The sequence below is a fragment of the Leptodactylus fuscus genome, chromosome 4 (assembly GCF_031893055.1).
Source record: "Leptodactylus fuscus isolate aLepFus1 chromosome 4, aLepFus1.hap2, whole genome shotgun sequence".
NCBI classification, from domain to species: domain Eukaryota; kingdom Metazoa; phylum Chordata; class Amphibia; order Anura; family Leptodactylidae; genus Leptodactylus; species Leptodactylus fuscus.
The window spans coordinates 92,981,106-93,006,255 of record NC_134268.1 but is presented as its reverse complement, the minus strand read 5'-3'; the positions used below and the strand labels follow the sequence as shown (position 1 = coordinate 93,006,255).

The 25,150-nt window shown below is 41.2% G+C and overlaps 1 protein-coding gene across 1 annotated transcript in view; it reads left to right on the top strand.

The window, feature by feature from the left end:
* Window positions 1-8,629: 8,629 nt before the first annotated feature.
* Window positions 8,630-25,150, top strand: part of ELOVL2 (ELOVL fatty acid elongase 2) — an 82,546-nt gene continuing 66,025 nt past the window's right edge. The window contains exon 1 of the mRNA XM_075270854.1: window positions 8,630-8,771. Within this exon, the coding sequence (XP_075126955.1) occupies window positions 8,769-8,771 (3 nt within the window). The 5' untranslated portion in view covers window positions 8,630-8,768. The remainder of the gene's footprint in view (window positions 8,772-25,150) is intronic.

Here is a 25,150-nt window from a genome sequence, read left to right as displayed (position 1 = left end):
GTTAACCCTGCCTGTACATCTGTCCCTGTCTCACAGTCACATAGTTCACAGTCTCATATGAACCAGATATTAAATCCACTATTTGTATAAACTGGAGGTCACCTGAATTAGCCAGCCAATTACTTTTTCTAATTTTTTTTCAATGCCTCCATTGTCGTAGTTCCTGTCCCACCTCCCTTGTGCAGTTATTGGTGCAAAAAAAGCGCCAGGGAAGGTGGGAGGGGAATCGAATTTTTAGTGAGTTTACCACCTGGTGTTCGACTTAAATCGAACATCTCGAACAGCCTGATATCCGATCGAACATGTACTCGATCGAACGCTGTTCGCTAATCTCTAGTTATAATGTTTTGGTGGTTGTAGTGGTTCCCAACCTCTTCACACATGGGGCACCACTTGAAAAAAAAAATTTCCTTGGGTCATCCCTACCAAATAATTTTTAGCATAAAGCAAACAATGGCAGATTTGATGTGCTTTTAATAATAATAATTAATAATGATAATATACAGTATTTTGTTTATATAGTGTCCACATATTCCGCAGAACTGTCCAATTGATAGAGTTTGATATTCGTTTGAATAGTCGAATATTGAGCGGCTATTCAAAACGAATATCGAATATCGAATATTTCACTGTTCGCTCATCTCTACTCAGCACCAATACACAGAGAACAGAGTTATTTGCTTTATGCTCAGTGCATTGTATAGTGGCTGCTGACAATAGTTGGGGTCCTGGGTTTTTGTACCAAGCTTATCTGATATTGATGACCTATGCTAAGGATAGATCATAAATATAATTTGCTAGGAATGAACAGAGATTGCGATTTGAAAATTAGTGCAATTTTTTAAGGGAACCAATGTCATATTTATAATATTTTTTCCATGTCAAAGGTTTTAATAGCCTTTCAAGATAACTGGAAGAAAAGTTTAATTCCACAGCAGCTAAACTAAATATCATTTAATGATTGTGGAGTAACCTTCAATGTAAGGATGGAAAAATTCCCTAAAGGAAATTCACAATTGTAAATGCATAGCCCATACCTACCAACGTGGCGGACTGAAAAAGACTTAAAAACTGCAGTGGTGTATTTAAATATTATAAGACATGCCTCCAACCCCTTCTTCGGCCCTGCCCATTCTTCATAATGCCCTTTTCATTCCGCACACAGAATAATGTCTGTGTTTGGCCTTATATTATAATTCCCCCTACATATAACCCTGACATTATAATGTCTCCCTCCATGTGGCCCCCACATTACAATGTCGACCTCTTGTGGTCCCCAAAAAAATGCACAAACAAAAATGAAACTAACACCTCATATGGTTCCCGAGAGAACTTTCCAGTCTCTACAGGCAGCTTCAGAGAGAATCAGAGAGCAATGTTAACTTGACATTTAATAGGTTACATATTATTTAAATCAATAGCATGTAGGATGCAAAATGTCAAATTGACTTTTGCAACATCTATGCAATATCAAAGGTCTAAATGTCTTCATATTTAATCCACAAATTAGATGAAAAATTCTGCATAACACTAGAATTCCACTAGAGGGTGACAGAGTGCAGTACAAAGTACCATAGTATAACTCAGAACAATCTGTAGGGCAAGATAAACTTTTCTCTTGCGTACTGAACAAAAAAAAAAATGTATTTTAGTGTATACTGTCTTAAATATCTGTCAACAAAGTTGCCTACTTCCATTGCCTCTCTTGCATTGAGGGCTCTGTCCCTAAAATACATAATCCTTGATTTCTGAATAATCATTGGCAACAGTTGCAGGAAGAGTTAGGTAAAGTAACTTGGTTTGCTATCACGGGACATATACTGTATCAGACCCATATGAAGTGCAATAAGGTATGCTTGAAACAGTATCAGAACCGCAACAGATAGAAATTCATGTAGTTTTGCAGCAATTTGTGGTGTATTTTTCCTATTGTATATGTGAAACATGTCAGATAGATGTTTCACCTGTAAACCACTGCTGCAACCATATTAAAACCAGGGCAAATATGCATGTGTTTTTTCTTTTGTTGCTGATTCAGTTTCAACCTCATCTAACTGCAACATCTGAATGCACCCTTAAGCAAGCTATAGACATTAGACTTTTATCAACCAAAATGTAGATATGAGCGAGTAGATGCTGTTGCCATCTGAAATCTAATGTCTACAAGCTATTGCTATGTATAAACTTATTTTGCTGCATATTACGACCCAGACCAAATGCCCTATTATTACAATCTTATACTGAAAAGTTAACTTGACACCAAATCTATTCTAGTAAATTATGGTTTATATACAGCGGCATTTTCAAACATTTTAGTGGCAATATGTCCAAGTGTTCTCTCCATACCAGTGTATACTATAAGGGCTAGTTCACATGGGGCACAATGGTCAGGATTTTGACGTGGAATCCACGTCAAAATCCTGCCGCCTCTCATTGAAATCAATGGGAGCTGGTCATTTCCTTCTTCCGCGAGCGGTTTGCTCCCGCTTGCGGAAAAAAGAAGTGAGCTGCCCTTTCAGGCGGATTCATTTGGGCTTAATCCGGAGCGGAAAGCCGCGACAGAATGTGTTCATGCAGAACCCTGTGTGAACTAGCCCTATCAGCTCTTTACAACGTTAAACTTCCAATCAATAATCACAGGAGGTTGTGCTGAGGAGAATCCCAATTCACTGCAGAATTGTTAGTTAGTAAGTGTGTGGGGGTGGGATAAGAAGTAATTAGGTCACAAAAGGACTCTAAGGGCCCACCCTGAATCTACCTCCTGTTGTTTTCAATAAGAGGCAGAGATTGCAGCAGAAAGCGGAAAAAAATCAGTGCCCTGCTCAACCTTGCAGCGGATTCCGTTGCTGAATCTGCAGATTCCATGGCTGATTCTCCTGCTCGGAAATCCCTGCCGATAATGTCCATTCATCTGGGCATCGGAATTCGTTGTGGCAAAACTGCAGATGAATACTGTGGCGGAAATTGAAAAGGAATTTCTCCTCATTTTCCACCATTTGAACATACCCTAAGGAGCTGTTCGAACAGTGGTAAGCATAACTCCCAACCATCAAGAGAGGACGTAGATGAGTTGAATACAATGGTGAAGCGGGAGAGGACAGGTCTTGCTTCACCACTGATCTCCTCCCTATGCTCTGATCCTAGAAGCTGTAGGAGTGAAGAAGCCACAGGGGAGCGAGGAGAGGTGAGCATCAGTGATTTTGTTATGTTAAAGAGGACCTTTCACCATTTTGCCCACATGCAGTTCTATATACTGCCGGAAAGCTGTCGGCTTTCCCGATGTGGGCCCGGTGTGAAGAGCTTACGGTCCGGTACCATAGCTCTTCTATGGTCAGAAGGGAGTTTCTGCATGTGGGCAAAATGGTGAAAGGTCCTCTTTAAACTGAGGGAGATATAGAGATAAAGAGGGACATTAAACTGGAGGCAGATGAAGGGGGAAATTAAACTGATGACAGTTTAAGAAGGGCAATTAAACTGGGGGCAGATGATGAGGGGACATTAAATTGGTGGCAGATGGAGGGGGACATTACACTTGGGACAGATGGAGGGGACATTAAACTGGGGACAGATAGAGGAGTGGACATTAAACTGGGGGGGGCATATGGAGAGTGACATTAAACTGGGGGCAACTGGAGGAGGACACTAAACCATGGGGATAGCTAGAGGGGGACATGTCTGCCTCTAGTTGCCCCAGTTTAATGTCCCGCTCCAGCTGCCCCAGTTTAAGGTCCCCTTCTATTTGCCCCCAGCTTAAATTGAGGAACGAGAAGAGGGACATGATATTGTGGGGCAATTGGAGAGGAACATTATAATTTGAGGGCAATAATGTTAGGGTGACTATAGGAGCATTGTACTGTGTGGGGACACAGTAAAATGGGTGAGAAAGGACGGAGCCAACACAGAAGGGGGCGGAGCTAAATTTGCCGTGGCGTACCACACATTTTGTCCCTCTGTCCTTTCAAAATTGGGAGGTATGGGTAAGTGAAGAGGAATTTGAAGTAGTCTTCTGCCTCACTTTCTTATCCAAATTCTGGCCTTGTACATCTTGCGGACAAACAGAGCAGCAGAGCTTTGGCTTTCCACCGAGGATTTAATCCCTGATTAGCCTCAGTCACAATGGGGGTAATCTGCTGCAGTCTCAGGCCACCAGTCATGTGGCTGCATTCTGAAAAAAAGAAGTGTCCGCCACTACCCCCTATTGAAAAGAATTGGAGGTATATTCCAAATGGAATTTGAAGATGTTTTTGAGGCATAATGTATCTCAAAATCAGCTCAACATTCCTCCATGTGAATGTAACCTAAAATTATAGCCTGAGCTACATTCATTGTTCTGGGTGGGAGAAGCTCAGACTACCTGTCACAAGTAAGAAAGAGTGCTTGTGCCATTAGGCAAAATAAGTCCATGCTTTAAGGGGTGAAATCTGAGAGTTGATGTCTGAGCTCCATGCCAGAGACAACTGGGGGAATGTGACGGTGTGTCTGATGGGGACTGAGGGGTAAACTGTGAAATGTTTCACACTGTAAGAGAGATGTTGTGAATGTAGAGCAGCTACTGCCAGGACAATGCTGCCAAGTGGAGCTGACCCAGAGAAAGGCAATAACTTGCATGAAACTGGGCTGCTGATGTGATACCAGGATATGTTAGATTATACCTCCTCATGAAAGCTGATCAGATTGCGCTATGTTCACATCTACGTCTGGTATCCGCCCCTTGTGTAGCCATTTAAAAATAACAGATTTGTAAAAAAAAAAAAAAAAAAACCTGACTCAAACGGTTAAACAGCGCATATCGTTATCCATTTTTATCAATGGGTGTCCGTCAAAAAAGTATCTGTTAGTGTCCGGTTTTGGCAGATCCATTTTTTTTCACCCTTGTTTTCATTCTTCATTCTGAGCATGCACAGAGAAGAATGAAGAGAGAAAATGGTTTGCAAAATGGATACCAGGTGAGAGAAATTCCATGTTATTTTGGGGTGCACCGTGCATACATTTCAGGACACAGAGAAAAAAGCTGCTGTCACAATCCTGCTTACATCAGCTCTTTTTTACTTTTAAACATAAAGATTTAGTATACTTTTATACTCAAGAATTGCTCTATAAATATTCATTACCCTATGATTTTTCTTTAATCTTCACTTTTTTTCTACATTTCTGGTGATATTTTGAGATGTTTGGAACAAATTACTAGTTTTAACCATATAGTTATGGCCACAAGTTTCAAGGGTGTCAATTTACAAAGGTCACCACAGAACCAATTACTACTGTAACGTGACCACTGTATTTGAAATGGGTTTTCTAGGATAGGGAACACATTTTACGAGGGTCTAGTATCTTGCTAGATGTGTTGTGCATGGATTACCCAGAAATGGGAGAAGATAGAACAGTGTAGAATTCAGGCAGACACACGTTGTACTATCAGAGAAAAGGCATAACATGTAAGTAAGTGTACTTACTAGGTCAAGTGTAAATACATGTATACGTTTACATGGTTTCTAAATGATCAGTTGGGAGCTACAAGAAAGGCGCCTCATACTAACGCTATATGTTGCCATGTAACAGAGCAACAATGACAAAAGAATAATATTTCATGTCCTCAGAGAGACCTGACAACTGTTCTTCCTTGGAGGGAAGCTTCTTGTGCTGTAAAAAGATTTGTCTTTGGCCTGATCGAACCTTCCAAAGACAGAGTGAGAGAGCAAATCCATGCCCTAGAAACAGGTATACATGCAGAAGCACCTAGAGCAGAAACGGAGCCAGCAGCAGTGAGGGATTGATGAGGGAAGTACAGGAGGAGGTGGCCATTTTGGGTACTGGAGGGTCAGACAGTGAAGAGTGCCATAGATGGAACCTATTTCTGGCTACCACCTTTAAATCAAGTTATTGGCTCCAACCTTACACTCCATATGAGGGAGGGGGAGAGTCACTTGCACAGCGCAGGCGGCTGAAGAAAAAGATGGTTGTTCAAATCTTTGCCTATTTTCAGGTTATTCATTTGTTCTGATGGTTCAGAAGGACTTTAGTAAACCTCTTTAAGTAGCATTGTGGTTGTCGCTCAACCCTGCTCCCAATACTGCAGAATTGTGGCAGGGATTTCTATAAATCTTATTCACTTGCTGCAACCAGGTGCATAGCTATAAAGGGTGCAGAGGTAACAATTGTTACCGGGCCCTGAAGCCTCTGGGGGCCTCTAAAGCATCAGAAGACACCAGTATTATAGATAGCAAATGGTAAATCGGGCCCCATTACAGATTTTGTGTTGGGTCCTAAGAGCTTTAAGTTACACCTCTGTCTGCAAATAAAACCAGTAGCACCAAGTTATGGCTTAAACCCGAAGTGCATCAGTTATCACTTGTGGGTTTCAATAAAAAGGTCCAAATATGCAGAAGGTCAGCAGGAGAAACGTGCAGGTGAGCCATAGTAAAAATCACTGGTGGTAGCTTGCAGGGAAATTCTGCCGTGTGTTCACAGCCTTAGCTAAAGAGAAACGCTTTAATCAATTCTGCCACATCTAATAGCTTCAGGGTGTAAGTTTAGACTACTAAACAACAATGGTAGTGTGGAGAAAACTAAAATAAATAAGACCCCTCCCTCCAATAAAGAGTATTCGGTGAGAATTTTGTATTAGTATCTGTAAGCTGCAATCAGGAGTCAATCCAAAACATTATACCTCTTCGCTATACAGGTCGCACTCCTGGTTTACCAATACTAATGCAAAATACTGGCCAAATAATGAAGTGTGAAAATGTCCTAAATCCAAATTTTCCACCTCCTTTCAATTTGCTTTTTCATTCTTTACTCAATATACCAGATACAGAGCTCAACCCTTCCATCCTGTCACCGAGGGCCATAAATCGCCAATATCTATCATCCTCTCCAGCATGTGTAAGTACCCAGCAACAAGCGTCTAACAGAGCATCATGTGCCCCCTGCTGGATACTATTGCCATAGCATTGTAATCTCCAGTACAGAGAACAGTTATAGATGACAAAGGTCCCAGGAAAAAGAATTATAGCTCCTTGAGTAAGTCTACCAGGTGTACACTATCTTGAAAAAGTGAATATAAGGCAAGGGTAAGGAAACGAAAAGGAAACGAGGCAGACAAAGGATAGTATAATGTTTGTATTAGCTTTAAAGTATAACTTTTATTTGTGACTTTAATATCAAATCACCACAATACAAGTATAAAATGATAAAAAGTGTGTGCAAAGGTAATTAGGGATTTGTGACAGGTGTCCCCTAATTAGTCCAATCACGCTGCCCATAGGAGTTACTGAAGCACAAATAGAGTGTACAGTGAAGATTGGCCACTCTCTGTTGTAATAATCTTGATACACTGTTGAAAATTATATGGAGATGAAAGAGAATAGCCAGGATGAGTTATAACTTCCTATTATCATAGTACCCATATGAGTTATTGAGGGGCAAATGAAACACACTGTAGAGGTTGGCCACTCTCCACCCTAATAAACTAAATACACTGGTTGAGTAACACTTTTTGCAAGTCTGATTACATTATCGCGGCCTCCGTTAATTCTACTCTGTATTTCCAAAGAGAACCTCACAGCATAATTGTAGCTTGTGTGTGACAAACCACCCAAAATATCGGATTTGGCTGACCCTAAACTTTTAAGAAAATGCTTATGTATGTGGGATAGGCCACTATGGGATATTATACTGTATGGAGGGGCCACTATAGGACATTATAATGTATGGAAGAGCAACTATGGGACATTATAGTGTAGCACATTATAGCACATTGTAGCACATTATACGGTATGTGGGATAGGTCACTATGGAACATTATACTGTATGGAGGGACAACTATGAGACATTATACTGCATGGAGGGGCCACTATGGGACATTATATTGTATGGAGGGGCCACTATGGGCCATTGTAATGTATGAAGAACACTATGGGCCATTGTACTGCATGGAGGCTACTATGGGACATTGTACTGTATGGAGGGGCCACTATAGGACATTATACTGTACTAGCAGGAGGACCTGGCTTTGTATATTACATTTTTTGTTTGTGTAGTGGCCCCATAAGAATTGTCCAATTTTGCACTGTTGTATTTTGTATGTTGTTTGTGTGTATGTCCATACAGACAGACAGATAGACAGACAGACAAGTATTCATTTTTATAATATATAGAGATGAAGGGGCCACTATGGGACATTATACTTTATGGAGAGGCCACTATGGGACTATAAAATGATTAAAAGTGTGTATGTAGTCCACTCACGCTGCCCGTAGGAGTTATTGAGGGATACATAGAGTATCTAGTGAAGATTGGTCACTCTCTGCTGTAATAATCTTAATACACTGTTGTAAATCATATGTAGATGAAACCAGCATGAGTTCTAACCTCCTATTATTACACTACCTGTAAGAGTCATCGTATACTTATATTATTAAGAGTTGATTTGATATTAAAGTCACAAATTAAAGTTATGTCTTAAGCCTAATACACACTACTCAATACACTACACTGTCAGCCCCTTACCCTTGGCTTACATTGAGTAGACGGAGCAGCCCAGGACACGCCCCTTACTACGTCACAAAGCCAGCAGTAGTGGCAGCCTCACATTGTGCCTCAGGCCGGCCTCTCATCTGTGCCTGCTCTGTGAGTGCAGAGACATCCTCCAGTCCGGAGTGCTCAGCAGCAGCAGCAGCAGCGGCGCCGCTTAGATACCCTGGACAGCACTCATCCAATCCACTGGAGTTCCCGGTGCTACTGCTTGTGTCAGCCCTGCTGCCCTCACCATGGTAAGTGCGTGCAGATGCCTTCATTCATTCACTATAGTGCACTTTACCAGGGCATAGACTGTAGTATATGTGTGTAGCACCTATGTTATAGCTGCTGGCCAGGGCTGTACTAGAACACTTGCATTGTATTTGTACCACTGACCGTAGTAATGTGTAGCACACATATAGAAGAGTGCACTGACAGGAGCCATGCACCTGCTCCACAACCAGGCTCTGTGCCCCTCCTTCACATTGTAATACACTCATCCTTCCCATCCACACTGGCTGAAGATGCTTCCAGTCACTCTGAGGGGCATCCCCATATTACTACTGTATAACAATTCATTCCACCAGGACCATGTGCTGTTCCAGTGCATGGCCTCCTCTAGGATATAATAACCAGTCTAGCTTCAGTCATCTCTAAACCCAGCCATGAATTGTCACCGTCTTGTAAGGGAATGGATGTGACTGTCAGTGTGATAGTCAATTCTGTGCCCACCTCACTCATCCTCTATATCATTACTGACATAATGACAAGTCTACTTATCCATGCGAGAGCTGATCCTGCCTGACCTGTCAGGAGAACACAAGAGCAGGCTGGACTCTAGCTGGTCTGATCTCCATGAGTAGATGGAGAGGGGCTGTACAAGGGGAGGGGAGCATGGTGGGCTGAGGAGAGGGGTGGGAAATGTCTCACTGCATTCTGTGAATTGTAAGACGAGACACAGAATCCGGCAGGATGACCTAAAAAGATTGCCAAGAACACAGAGCTATACGGATAATACACCAATGTCATGGGGCTGATTCATGGAGCCGCGCTCTATACGAGTATTGTCTATGTGTCTTCCCATACAACTGTCAGAAGGAAAGGCTCAAAGCTTTAGAAGTTGTTAACATTAGCTTGATGACTTGTTAACATAATGTATTCATACAGACTAAAACAGTGCTTGTAAAAGTGTTCAAGGAAAGAGAACCCTAAAAAAAAGTTCAGGATCTCACTGAGGAACCCTTACATTACAGTTAGATGTGAGCTCCAGCTTCCAAAGAGAAACGGCATAGCCAAAAGTATAACCAGACAAGCAAGTACTATATACGGTAGTACCATTGCATTGAGGTCCCCGATGAAGCAATTATTATTATTAAGCTTACCTATGTGGAGCTATCATATTCCACAGCACTTATACAGACATTGACAGTCACTGTCCCATATAGGGCTCACAATCTACATTCCCTATCAGTATGTCTTTGGAGTGTGGGAGGAAACCCACACAAATACATAGAGAACATATAAATCTTTGCAGATGTTGCCCTTGGCAGGATTCGTACCCAGGGCTCCAGCACTGCAAGGCTGCAGTACTAACCAATGCTAAGCAATGAGATGAAGAAGATGAATACACCTGAAGAAAGTAACCTGGCACTCACTGTGTAGTGATGTTGCTGAGTTTTAGGTGAACAGTGACCATGCATAACCCTGTAGTGTGAGTTATACAGAATATATAATTCCCCATATTTATTTATTTATGTATCAGATGGGGTTTCTTTTCTTGGCAAACTGAACTGTGAATATGTAGGCAGTAACAATTGGCTCTTGTATGTCACAACACCCAAAATGACACTTGTTTCACTGACCCCTGTGATTTATTTATTGGCAGAATTATGGGGTTTCCTTAGAACCCACACTGAGAAACACAGGACTAGAAGATTATTTAAAAAGGACCTTTCACCAATTTGGTACCGTAGCTCTTTACAGTCAGAAGGGCGTTCCTGACAGTCAGTCAGGTACGTCCTTCTTCACAACAGCGCCTATTGCGCTGTACACTGTGAGCGGGGAGGAACTATCCCTTCTCCTCCTGATAATACTCACCTATGGACGAGCACTGTGAGCAGAGAGAGGGGGAGTTCCTCCCCACTCAAACTGTACAGCGTGATAGGTGCTGCTGTGGAGAAGGACGTACCTGACTGACTGTCAGAAACGCCCTTCTGACTGTAAAGAGCTACGGTACCAGGACCGATAGCTCTTTACCCGGGGCACAGATCGGGAAAGCTGACACTGCGCTGAATTCAGCGCACTGTCAGCTTTCCAGCAGTATATAGAACTGCCTGTGCCCAAATCGGTGAAAGGTCCTCTTTAAAAAGGACCTTTCATCAGTTCCACCTTCTCCATTTTTTTTACATCATTCTGTAGGCTTGTTCAGCCGATTCTGACACAGTTGGAATATTTTCTGTGGCCCCCACTGTTCCTGAGCAAATAGCACAGTTAGTTAAAGCATTCAATATTCTAAGTAGACTCTTTACTGACATTAGCTAGTGCTCGTTTCTCTGTTCCAGCTCAGGTTTGCCCACTTGACAGTAGAGAAACTACTTAGCATATTGGGTGGTGAATCAGCAGAGCTGCACCAATTGAAGGACAAAGAGATGATGAATGGTCCTCCTTAAGACACAATTTCAGCGTTTGAGTTCCCTCCCTTAAAGGGCACTTGAGTTTTTTTCAAAAGTTGATATATCAGTAGGGTTTAGCAGAACAGTCTGTTTTATGGCTGCAAAACCCTTCATATGTGGTGTCCTATCTGATTTTCTGCTGCTAATAGCCCCATTATGGATGCAGCACATTTATATTTCTCTCTGAGGCATGGGGTGTGTACAGTGTAGCATAGTCTAATCCCTCCATTCAATATTACTACCACTGGTTTCTTTCGATGTAATTTTGCCAGGAGTAACTGTAAAATAGCAAACAGCTGAGAAAAGCCAAAGTGAATATGATATAGGAGATCCAGGGACACTAGACTCCATGTACAGGTTATGATGGAGCTAAAATGATCCCTGACATAAAAAAAATCTGAGCACAATAAGGAAAGTTACTTGCTGTATATGACTAACATACCATTAACAATAACACAAGCAACAGCTCTCCTTACACTCATTGTCAGAAACTGTAGATTCATGTCTGTGTTGTGTGCTATGGAAGCTGTGTGGAAACATGTAGAGGTTGTCCCTCTCCCTTCTACTCATTGTGTTCCCATCTTGAGCCTGCTGGTTTCTAAATACAGAACTTATCCAAGTAACAGGGAATGAACAGCATCTTAGCAGGAAGGGAAATTCCTAATGGCAGCGACTTTACAAAGTTTTTAAGGCAGAAAACAGCAACATTAAAAAAAAAATAAAAAAATAAAAAATGTACATTACATTTTTGTCCAGAATCTATTAAGTAAGACTAATTTGTTTCAAATGCTGAACCATGGTTGTAGACTAATGGTTCTCAAGGCGCGGTAGAAGCCAGAGCCCAGGACAGGTAAGTAACACTGTTTTTATGTTTAATTATCTCATTGCGACCTTCCCTAATTCTACTCTGAGGGTCCAAAGAGAACCTCACAGTATAATTGTAGTTTGCATGTGACAAACCACCCAAAATATCGGGTATGGCTGAACCCAAAAAAATGAGAGTTCGGCCGAACCCAATATTGTAAGAGAATCCCTATGTATGTGGAATAGGCCACTGTGGGACATTATACTGTATGAAGGGGCCACTATGAGACATTATACTATATGGAGGGCCAACTATGGGACATTACACTGGGGAACTATGGGATATTATACTGTATGGAGGGGCTACTATGGGACATTGAACTGCATGGAGGCCACTATGGGACATTATATTGTATGAAGGGGCCACTATGGGACATTATACTGTATTGAGGGGACACTATGGAACATTATACTGTATGGAGGCCGCTATTGGACATTGTACTACATGTGGTATCATTATATTACATGTGGGGCACTGAAGTGTGAGAGCCATTATACTACATGTGGGGGCACTGGTGGTGCCATTATACTGAGTGTGGGGTCACTGAGAAGGTCATTATACTACATGTTGGGGCACTGATGGGGCCTTTACATAATTGTTAAGAAAAACCTCAAAAAAGGCCTTATTTTATTAACATTTATAAGTGATCGCTACTTAGGGTGGACTCAGGTGGGACATTTTTTCTCTAGGGGGTTCTTTGCTTGAAAAGGTTGAGAACCGCTGCTATAGACTACAGTTAAACCCTTTACAGTCTGATTCTGCAATTATGTGTCACCCCACTTTCTTTCCTGCCTTCTTCTAAACTACAAAAAAACAGTACACCACTTGCTCACAATTCCATGCATATAGGATTTCTTTTGCCTTGATATTGACATTTGCTAACCTACAGTAGAAGAAAGCTATGACTTTGACGATCAGACTACACTGTTTTTTAATGCAGTGGAGCAACATAAAGGGGGTCATAATGAAGGAATTTGCAGCATTATTTGCTAAGTAACTGTGGATTACCGTAACATGTTTTGGCATTTTTGTTAATAAATCAAAAAAACGATAACCCCAAAATATATACAGACATCAAGATGGGGCTACATACAAAATGATAATTAGCATATGAGTCAGACTACATGGTACACAAGGGCTAAATATTGTGTGTAGTAAATAAGCATTTGTTTCTTTAGGCGACTTTTAAATTGATAGTTTCCAGTTATCCATTTTGCATCTTGGTTTGCCATGAAATGTACAGTAGAATAAGGTATATTTATCCATGAAATACAGTATATACAAGCATACACAGTGTCCATATTCAATGTGTGTGTTATATATAATTTCTAGGCAAGGCTTTTGATGAGGGTTGAATGTTGGAACCAGATGGGGCTTTATAGTTGGAGACTTCTTTATGTATCATGATCAACTATATAACCTATGGCGGTTACACTGCAACTATAGAGTGTAGATAATGTAACCTCTAGCTCAAAGGGAAGCCTTTGTGTAGTGTGAGAAGAGTAACGAAGCAATGAGGCAGCCTAACATAACCTCTGTATAGTAAACTCTCATTTATACTAGAATGGGGGCATTCTCAGCTGTTTTTTCGTTTTTTTCGGTTAGATTTGCTCCATAAAGGGGTTGATCACATTCAAATGAATATTGAAAGACGAATGTTATTATTTGTATGACAAAATTTTGTACAATTTTTCAATATACTTTCTTTTCTTTTTTTTATGTAGATTGTGAGCCCCACATAGAGCTCAAAATGTACATTTTTCCCTATCGGTATGTCTTTTCTTTTTGGAATATGGGATAGAAATCCATGCAAACACGGGGAGAACATACAAACTCCTTGCAGATGGTTTTTTGCCCTTGGCAGGATTTGAACACCAGGACTCCAGCGCTGCAAGGCTGCAGTACTAACCACTGAGCCACCGTGTAGCCCCAATTTTTCAATATACTTTCTGTATCAATTCCTCACGGTTTTCTAGATCTCTGCTTGTTGTCATTCATTCTGCTTATTCCCAATGGATAAAAATCTGTCCATGGTTATGTGATTTACAGTCCATGGTCATGTGATATACAGTCCATGGTCATGTGATTTACAGTCCATCGTCATGTGATTTACAGTCCATGGTCATGTTATATACAGTCCATGGTCATGTGATTGGACACACAGGTGCCGCTCATTACAGTCACAGCACAATAATCAGACACCTGCCTGGTAATCAGCTGTGCACCTGTGTGCTCATCACATGACCATAGACCGTAAATCACATGACCATGGTCAGAGTTTTATCCACTAGAGGTAAAATAATGAATGACAGCAAGCAGAGATCTAGAAAACCAGGAGGAATTGATACAGAAAGTATATTGGAAAATTGTGTATCTTTGAATACAAACAATAAGATTTGTCTCTCAATATTGGTCTGGAAGTGGCCAACCCCTTTAAGGCTAAGGCCCTATGTGGTGAGATGCAGACAAACAGCATTGCATAAAAGACTGTGGCAGAAATGCAATCTGTTTTTTTTTCTGCAGCGCTTTCTGTCCATATTATACCCATATAGAAAATACCAGCATTTCCATAGGTATAATTGACACGCTGCAATTTACTGTAGCAATCACAGCATTTCTGCTGCGGATATTTTTCTGCAATGTGTGGATGGGATTTACTAGAATCCCACCCACTTTTCAGGTGCTGTAAAACGCTACGACTAAGGCCTACGTTACGGAAATACAGCTTGTACATGCATTGAAGGCTCACAGCTCTCTTAGTGGTATTAGAGGAGCCTCCACCATATTAGTTCTAATGTTATGGCTGGACGGTGTATACAGTAATTGGGTATATGCTTCACTGCTCCACTGCTAAAGAGTTGTTATTGGTCTTTGGCCATTTACACATTTCTGTTCTTTTCTGTCTGTCGCCTTCTTATAACAAAATAACATATATGATTATGTAATTGTAGGGTATTTGAGTATCCCACACCTCCCTCCTTAAAGCATGCCTTCACCTATAAAACATTTCATAAATGAATAGTTCATGTGACTTTAAGTCCCTGTCCCATTAAAAGTAAATGGGATCCATTACATGACATTACACAGCAGTACATAACAGATCCGTCATAAGCACCAGAACTCTTATTAAAATGTAAGCCATGTTGCTAGTGTGAACTGAGTGTTAGTTAAGTAAGCAGCGCCTATGGATACTGTGGGGTATTGACTTTTTTAACCTAAGTTACCACATCCCATTTTGTCAGTGTGAATTTGCCCTGGGCTCCCAATTCCGACAGGTACCTCAACATTTAAAAACAAGGCAAACTTCAGGGGTTGAATGTCCCATAAGTTGAGCTGGGAATCAGCTGTGACAAAAAACAAAACCTGAAGGTGACATCAAGTGAAGTGAAAACCTTTTGCCACTTTGCAAGTGAAATGTAGAATTTGACTATATTCTCTGCAGTTTTTCATAAACTAGATGCCACTTCATACCGTTGAGCTTTATGGTAATAACATTGGCAAGGATTTAACACGTGACCATATGTCCTGTATCCAAACATGGAACGGCAGTTTGCTAAACCACAATCTCTGGTTACAATTTGCATGGAAACTTATGGTAACTTTGGTCCCCTGTGTCTTTTTATCCCTTATATTTCATTGTTCTCCCAGTGCTCTACATTCAAGTATCCACTGGACCACTTTCACTTCCAGATTCCTTCATGTAAAGTGATCACACACTGCACCTGACCTCTGAGTCTTAATACATATGGGGGAATATGGTGAAAAAATTAGGCTCTGTATATTTGCCAGATTTCCCGACCTATCCAGTCTGGCTATCTAAACTTAGGCATTATAGTGATCTATGATGCTAGGAATTCCTGGCTCCCCATAGCACTACTGTCTTGTACTGTATACAGCATGGCACAGCAGGGTCACGGGAAGACAGGGACTTCTAGCATCATAAATTACTATGACACTTGGAGTCTGGGTCTCTAGACTGGGCTCAGGCCAGGAACTCCAGCTGATGTATGGACTATATTTCTCCTGGCATGGGAGGTCCTAGTAGAGGAGGGTCCCTCTGACTGTTGGAACCCATAACAGTTACCATGCCTGGTATCCTGCCAGCCTATATATTTATACAGTATTGCTACTACAGTTTATCAGCACTATGTGAATCTTCATTCGGTTATCTTGGTAAAGCCGAGCTGTCACAGTTTTGCTTTTCTACGACTTCTCCATTTACATCCTGTTCCATTATTCATTTCACGTTTAATTTTAGACTCGGATTAGTGGCCTTGGCCAGCAGTGCTTCCTGGTCATTCGATCTTTGTGCTATCTTGTTTCTTGGATATCTCCAGTGGAATCACCTAGCTTCAAGTAGATGTCTGCTTAGTTTATTTTATCTGTGTAAATTCTAGATAATAAAATGTTTCGTAAACTTTGTCTTGGCTTTGCCATGAGAGGATTGAATACTCTGCTTCTCTTAGTCCTAACTATGTGATCATGTTCATGATGGGAAAGACTTGTATCTCTCAGTGCATTTATGGTACTTCATGTGCTAAAAAATCCTCTGAACAGCTGCATGCATTGTATTAGAGTAGGACTTCAGTGTCAGCACTTAGAGCTCTATTGGATAAATCCCAGGGGATTACTAAATTCCATTTATCAGGTAGTAAAAGGAGTAATGCATTTATAACTTTAATGATATGTCTTCTCTCTTTTGTTTCTACCTTTATGTACAAGGCCTACATCTCTAAATATGTCCAAAAGTAAGAAGTGAAGCATAAAGTTATGTTTATGTTTAATTTCTTATCATCATTTACTGGACTTGGTTTAACTGCTCTATTTACTGCCACTTACCTCCATGCCCTCAGTGTCCCTGTCTTCAATAGGAATCATAATCACATGTTAGACCCCATGCACACGGACATTATGCTACTTGTGTTTTTAACAGCTAGCACACTGACTTATTTTTTTATTGCCCCATGCGATGACTGTATATTATCATAGGTTCTTTTAGAGGGCCATTAGCCCAGGGGCAAAAATCAGGTCCTAGTCCTGTTTCATGGCTTGGGCTCATTAATGAAATGTACAGGTCCGTGGAGGTCACATGTCACTTACTCACCGACCCATACATGCATACATTCATGTACATGTACCGGTAGCTTTATAGGCCTTATGCATACCACAGTGAAGTTTGGAGCTAATGGATCTACCTGGTACTTTTTAACTGCCTTTTTGCATCTATTGCACTTTTCTGTTTTTGATGGTCAAGTGTCATTCTTCATCAGTAAAAAAAACGGATGAATTTCATTGATATTTCTTTTTTGACCCATCCCACTAATCTGTTTTTAATAACTGTAGAGTGGACATCAATCCGTTTTACATCAATTAAAAACAGATCCATTTCATTGGTAAAGATAAAACATTCCAAAGATAAAGATAAGATAAAGATTCCAAAAATAAAACATGTCAATTATTTTTACCGCCATTAAAAAAAGTCAGTCGAAAAAAACGGACACGTAAATAGACATATTGAAATCAATGTGTCCTTAAAGCGGCCATGTGAATGAGACCTTACTGTGTATATTAACTGCCAAAACCAGAAAGGGGTCCCAATAGAAGAGCCCAATAGAAACTATATCCTACTTTCTTCTAAAGAATCCACTTTTGTTTTTTGACAACAAAGATGTGTGAACATGAGGCCACATCTGAACCACATAGTATAGTAACTTTTCTAATTAGAAAATTGGGCAACAAAGCTTCCCTTTCTTATAAACTTGCTGCCCAGTCATGAGCTGTTTGTTCTATCAGCTATGAATGACCATACATTTTTCCTGTACTGGCTGCTGGAGGGAAAATGTAGTATTGCACAACATAAATGGAAATAAATGGTTAACTGTGTATTACGTGGCCATGATTAGTCCACCGGTGAATGATCCACTCCTGATGATACTGGGGGGAAGAAGCCTCCTAAGTGGTCCATATGGCATATGAGCCATATAGTGGTTCTCCTTTTTATTAACATAAAACTGAAAACCTCTTTGGTGTGCCAGTGGGTTTATGTATGTGGAGCAGCGTTACAAGAAAGCATAAAGCACATCCCATCTTTCACACCAACTCCATTCACACGTGACATTTTTCCAAATAAGAGGATTTCCCTCGTAAGGTGATTAAGTCATTTAGTTGTACGATTCGCTGCCTGAAAATGGAGTGATCAGATAGTTCTGTACACGCAGAGCTAATTTGCTTTATGTTGTCCCCTGAACAAGGGTTATGTGACTACAGACTTTATAATCAGATTGCGCTAACACTTTTATCTCATACTCACATGTGCTAGGCTCTGGCATATTTCTCTACAGGGTAAATCCAAAGAAAATGTATTTAAGCAATTACCTTGTAAATACTGTAAGTGTGATAAACTAGTTCTATGTGTCTACATCTTAAATGAGTAGTGCAGCCCTTTTCACCATGAGAAAAAAAAATCAAAGTGAAGTGAATAGAATTAAAAAATTGTAGTTAATATTGTCTAACCATCTTTGCATACCCTACAAAAGTGTTTCTTAACCGGTTAATGTTTCTAACGCTAGGTTCACACCTGCGTTCGGGTCTCCGTTCTGTGGTTTCCATCTTCTGCATGCAAGAAAACGGAAACCACAGACCGGGTCCGGCCGTGAGCGGCAGTGAGCGTTTATATGCTCTCCGACGCGAAACCGTTTTTTTAAACCGGACACAGAGTACTGCATGTCCGACTCTATGTCCGGATTTAAAAAACGGTTTTGCGGCGGAGAGCATAAAACGCTCACCGCTGCTCACAGCCGGACAGCTTTCAAACCCATTCAAATGAATGGGTATGAAAGAGTCCTGCAGGTTTCCGTCTCCTGCCTCTGTTTTCTGCAGGAAATGGAAACCTGCAGAACGGAGACGGGGCGCAGATGTGAACGAGCCCTAAGCCACATAGCCATTCAAAAATGACAATAAGGGCTAGTTCACATGGAGTTCCGCGTGTACACATTCTGTTGCGGCTGCTGCGACAGGATGCCGTTGCAGTGCAAACAAACAATATTGCTAAGCCATCTCTACCGTTTATTTTCCATCTGATTTCTGTTGTTGCATTGCGTGGTGGACCAACCAAGATGGAACCCCCATCAATCTGATACTGAGGGTCTAACTATTGGCAACCCGCTATCTGCTGCTTGAAAGGGGCCACAGTAGTTTGGAATAAAGCTGCAGTACCATTTGCTGCCACTACTAGGTATCTAGCATGCAAGTAGGTTGACCGACCTAAATACTGAAGAGATCGGAGCATTGGACTCTCACAGATCTGATATTGATAAACCTGTTCTATAGATAGGTCATTCATTCTAGTGCTTCATTCAAAGGGGGATAAGGGATAAGTGTCTGGAGTAGTGCGGCAACCCCTAGAATTGGCAAAAATCTCCTGAGTAAAGACATCAGAATAAGAGTAGGGTGTGAGCAATAGTGAATTTATTAAAGTCACATAGCCATTTCCTTTAATTACGGTAAATCATATAGAACATTACAGTACATATAGAAAACATTGTACTTATGTGAGATGTGTAATGTGATTAATTCCAATAAGAAAATGATTAGCTAGATATCATTGTAGTATGCCTATATCATCTTTCATGTACAAAGTAAAGAGCATTTGTGTTCAAGCCAAGTCCTATTTTCTTGTCTTATTGATGCAGCATCGGCATTAGCGTGTCAGCATAGATAAGCTGAATACATGGAGGTGGTGTAGACTAGAATTAACGAAGAACATGGAAATCGTAATTCATAATTAGATATATAACGGTTTTTATTTCTTTATCCTAACATCCGTGTCGTATCATAAAACAGACATAAAATATACTTTCAAGGATGTAGACTTTCCATGAAGACATAAAACCTCAGTCAGAGGTCTTATATACATCAGTGTTATAGTCTTAGTTGAAATCCAGATGTTAATTGAAATTCTAGATATGAGCTTGAAAATATCTATTCACTCACACTCTTCCAAACTGACTGAGCGTGAATAGTTTTGCAAAGATGAAAGAACAATTGATGTATAGGGAGTATTGTGGAGCTATCTAGATTCTCCAGAGGTCCTACAGAAGTGGAGCAGTAGTCACTCGTGTAATGCCATTCCATTTACAACATGGACTCCTGGATATTTGGTGGGAGTCTCAGCGGTTGGACCTCCAGAAATAATCCATTTATTACCTATCCCATGAATAGATGAAAAAGGTTTTTTAAAAAATTTCGATTAACATGGCAATTTTCTTGTTGACATGAATTTGCCGTTTTAATTTGGTGTAAATTGGTGTCTTGTGGATTATTCTGGTGTGTTAGGAACAGTAGGCCTCAGATTTCATGGTACAAGGAAAACGTATCCAGACATACGGTAATTGTCTGCCCTCATGGACAGCACATATATATAGTATGTCTAATGAAATCTACGCCAAAGCCAAGTTGAGAACAATATGCAGACACTGTCTCAGCGCTCGGACAATACTTTCCAGGAGTGCCATGAATGGTGAGATAGCTTCATCAGAAGGAATTTATGATCCCAGAGCCTGCAGATTTTTCTTGGGCCTGCAGCAATGGCTGTGTGTAGTTGTGTAGGTGCTTTATTAAAAAGCTAGTGGGGTAGATTTATGAAGACTATTTCCTTAACCGCCAAGATGGCAGAAGGTGCACCTCATTTATGGTATGGCGCATTCCTCCTCGTAATTGACACACATCCTCTGATATAAATTTCCCACATCATTTACACCAGATTTTTGGCGTAAATTATGATAAATCTGGTGGCAAGAATGGCACTGAAAAAGTCACAATTTTTTTTGCTCAAAAAATTGCAACTTTATTTTGCATTGTACGTGAGAAAAATGTTGTACAAGGCATAAAAAAACTTTCCCAGTCAATTTATCAACCCTTTATGATACATTTTACAGTACAGATAAACATTTCAGAAGTTCGATGTCACTCCAATAAGCAATAATAAATCATTGACTCTCTCACAGTTTTTGTGTTTTCACTTGAACTTCGCTAACATGAATGTCATAACCATATCTCTAACCACTCAGTAAAAAACTTCCCAAAAGAAGACACACGCAAAAGAAGACACCCTACACCTGCAGTGTTTGAGTTATCTTTTATTGCCTCTTTTAACTTTATATGCAGTCAAGTTTCATATCCTTGTGACTGGTGCCATGGAGAGCCATAGCTATCACAATAGCAGGCGTAGTGGCTGCCATGTGGACTGTATTAGGGTTAGTTCACACAGGGTTTTTTGGTCAGGATTTTGAGGCCATATCTGCCTCAAAATCCTGACCAAAAGACGGCTCCCATTGAAATCAATGGGAGCCGGTCAATTCTTTTTTCCGGGAGCTGAATATGCAAATTCTTCAGGCCATTTCACCTCGCAATTCTGCCTGAAGACATCCCCTCCTCCCGACTAGGCCCATTCATTGGGCCCAATCCGGAGCGGAGTGTGCGACTGGATGCTGGTGCCTCATGTTCCGGACCAAAAAACCTCGTGTGAACTACCCTTAGGGAGCACAGCCAACTACACTCTGCTTATTTTTTTTTAAAGCCATTACCTGTTGGATTATTCTATCAGGTAACATCCTATAGTGACTTACTGATGCCCAGTGCCATCTCTGCTATGTATTCAGCCTTCAGTTGGGGTTGCACATTACATCCTGGTGCGAATCACTGCTTGGACGTTGTCTCCTGGCACTGTTCAGTGTCAAAATATAATATACAACAAGTGGCTGAAGGCAAAGCTGGGAAGTCCCTTGGCACTAGTGGGGATGGGTAAGTGAATATTGTCCACTAGTTACTAGAGTAATCCAGTAGGTAGCAGTTTAAATTCACTGTACGTAGACTAGTATATTGTTTGGGGACCAGTATTGGGGTACACTTACAGAATGGACTGCCCTTACCATGTGGTGGCCTATATGGGAGGCCCTTACTGTGTGGGAGCCTGTAAAGGGGTCCATTACTGTATATAAACCTATAAAGGGGGACCCTTACTGTATGGGGGCCTGCAAAGGGGACAATATACTATGTGGGGCTAATGAAGGGGGCAGTATACTGTAGGGGGGTCTATCAAAACTTGCTATGGAGCCTGGTCTTTCCTAGTTACACCTCTGTTCTTATTTTCATTCTCTCATTTCACATATTTGCTGTGTTCTGAGATTGATCGGCATCCTCTCAGTGACATAACCATTCTCTTCTGGAAATAAGGCTAGAAATGTAGCACATCACTGGGACTAGAGAAATTCACACCAGAACAGTCATATGACTTACATGGCGCAATGTGCTAATCTAATAAACATTACACATGGCCTAATGGGCGAAAGGAAAAAATAAATTGTGGTCCTGGAAAGCCCCTGTAAATAGAGAGCAACTGCATTAGCATACAAAGCTGCATAGTATATTGTTTTATTATCATATTTCTCAATGATCCATCACTAAATTAATTATAAATGGCTCAAAAAAGTGCAGCTACCCACTGCTACCTCTTGTGTCATCCCCTCTACCTCATAGATTGTAAGCTCTTGTGAGCAGGGCCCTCAGTCCCATTGTATGAAGTGGCTATTTCTTTGTTATGTATCTTTCTTTGTATTTGAACCCTACAAAGTGTACAGTGCTGCGGAATATGTTGGCGCTCTATAAATAAAATGTATTGTCATTATCAGTGGCGTAACCAGGAATGGCGGGACCCCGTGGCGAACTTTTGACATGGGGCCCCCCCCCATCCCAACTGACGCCGAAGACCTCGACCGACCCCCCTCCTCTGCACTCTATTATGTCCCTTACTGGCCCCTGCACACAGTATTAACCCCAATAGTGTCCAATGCACACAGTATTAACCCCAATAGTGTCCCCTGCACACAGTATTAACCCCAATAGTGTCGAGTATAATGATAGCCCCTGTGGGGCCCGCGGTGTCACTTGCTGATCCCGGCCCAGCCAGGATCGGCAAGTGAATAGGGCCCGTAATAGCCTATTTAAAAAAAAACGCAGCGGTAGCGGCTGTCACTGGGCCCCCTAATGGCCCGGGCCCTGTGGCAGCTGCTACTGCTGCTACCACGGTAGTTACGCCACTGGTCATTATTATGCAGCAAAATATTGAACAAAACGAGCTGCATTTCCACAATGTGTGGCCTTAGACAAGACAGAGCAAAAACGCCACGATTTGTAAAACCGCAGCATTTTACAGTACCTGCAAAGTGGATGGGATTCTGTCTAATCATATCGACACATTTCAGAAAAAAATCCACAGCAGAAAAGTTGCATTTACTGATGTAGATTTGTTTCTGCAATGTGTATATGGGATTAGCCAGAACCCCATCCACTTTGCAGTTACTGTAAATTCTACATTTTCGCAACATGGGGTCCCAGCCTAAAGAAGTATTTTTTATTTTGATAGATGTCTCCTTTTAGTTTGGTGTTTTATTGGTGAAGTTACTGTACTTTATGGAAATATGATGACAGGTACAGTGCTGTTGGAGGGTAGCCTGTTGCCTATTTGTTTCTTGTCACTGTCAAAGTATAAAAGTCACTGATATTTGAATGTACAAAGTGCTGGAGTACGTAGACATGGGGTGATGAAACACTTTAGCATTACATTGTGCCTTTATTGGGCAATGGACTGTGGACAGGATAAAGGAAAGTGTCAGGTGAGGTATAGTACACAGGTCAGATTTCACAGACTCTTGGAGCATAGATAAGGTAACAGCCTGCATAAAGTACACTGTATATCTCTATTCACAGACAAGTACTAATCTGATGTAGTAAGCAAAAGTATTGTAATCCATTAAGAGCATAACTAAATTTTATAGCAACTTTTTTGGGGAAGAATTTGTGTCATTAATATTTTTTTAAATATATTATGACACATTGGATTCTTCTGTGTGTGTAGTGAAGAAAAGATGGTGGGGAAAAGACAGTTATTATATCTCTGCATTATAAAATATAGGAACTTGCTTTTGGTTCCATATGAAAGAACAGATTCGCTATTTTAGATGACAGTAAAAAACCTAATTTCCAAAGATATCACTGGTTGAAAACACAGTTGGATTGCGATTTTTTTTGCAGCTACAAATACATATTTCAATTTTGACTGTATTTTCAACCAGTGATAGCTCTGTAAATCATTAGAATCCCTTTTTTTCTAACTAACACGTAGGAATAGCCTTAAGAAAGGCTATTCTTCTCCTACCTTTAGATGTCTTCTTCATGCCGCCGTTCAGTAGATATTCCGTTTTCTGTCTTTATGCAAATGAGTTCTCTTGTAGCACTTGGGTGGGCCCCTGCGCTCAAACAGCACTGGGGGCGTCCCTAGTGCTGCGAGAGAACTCTCCAGTGCGGCCTCCATCTTCTTCAGGAACCGGCCTCTACGCGTCATCTTCCGGCCTGGCTTTCAATCTTCTACGCATGCGCAATCGGCTCTGCCAGAAGGCCTCGGGCAGAGCCGACTGCACCTGCGCGCGGCCATTTTTTTGTGGCTGCTTACTACAAGAGCTCGTGCTCTGGAGATGGAGATGGAGGTGGCTCTGGAGAGTTCTCTCGCAGCACTGGGGACGCCCCCAGTGCTGTTTGAGCTCTGGGGCCCGCCCCCAGTGCTGCGAGAGAACTCATTTGCATAAAGACGGAAAACGGAATATCTACCGAACGGCGGCGCGGAGAAGACATCTAAAAGGTAGGAGAAGAATAGGCTTTCTTAAGGCTATTCCTACGTGTTAGTTAGTAAAAAAGGGATTCTAATGATAGGATCCCTTTAATGGGAGATGAGAATCTCCAGTTTCTTAGGACACCAGAAGCAAGATTCTTTGTTTTACAATGCCTGAAATATATTGGCTTTGAAGTAACCCCCTTCACGCTTATTTTCCCAGTGTAGCACATAAAACCCAGCACCCATACACAATAGAGGGGCATACACAAAGGAACTAGAGATGAGCGAACACTAAAATGTTCGAGGTTCGAAATTCGATTCGAACAGCCGCTCACTGTTCGAGTGTTCGAATGGGTTTCGAACCCCATTATAGTCTATGGGGAACATAAACTCGTTAAGGGGGAAACCCAAATTCGTGTCTGGAGGGTC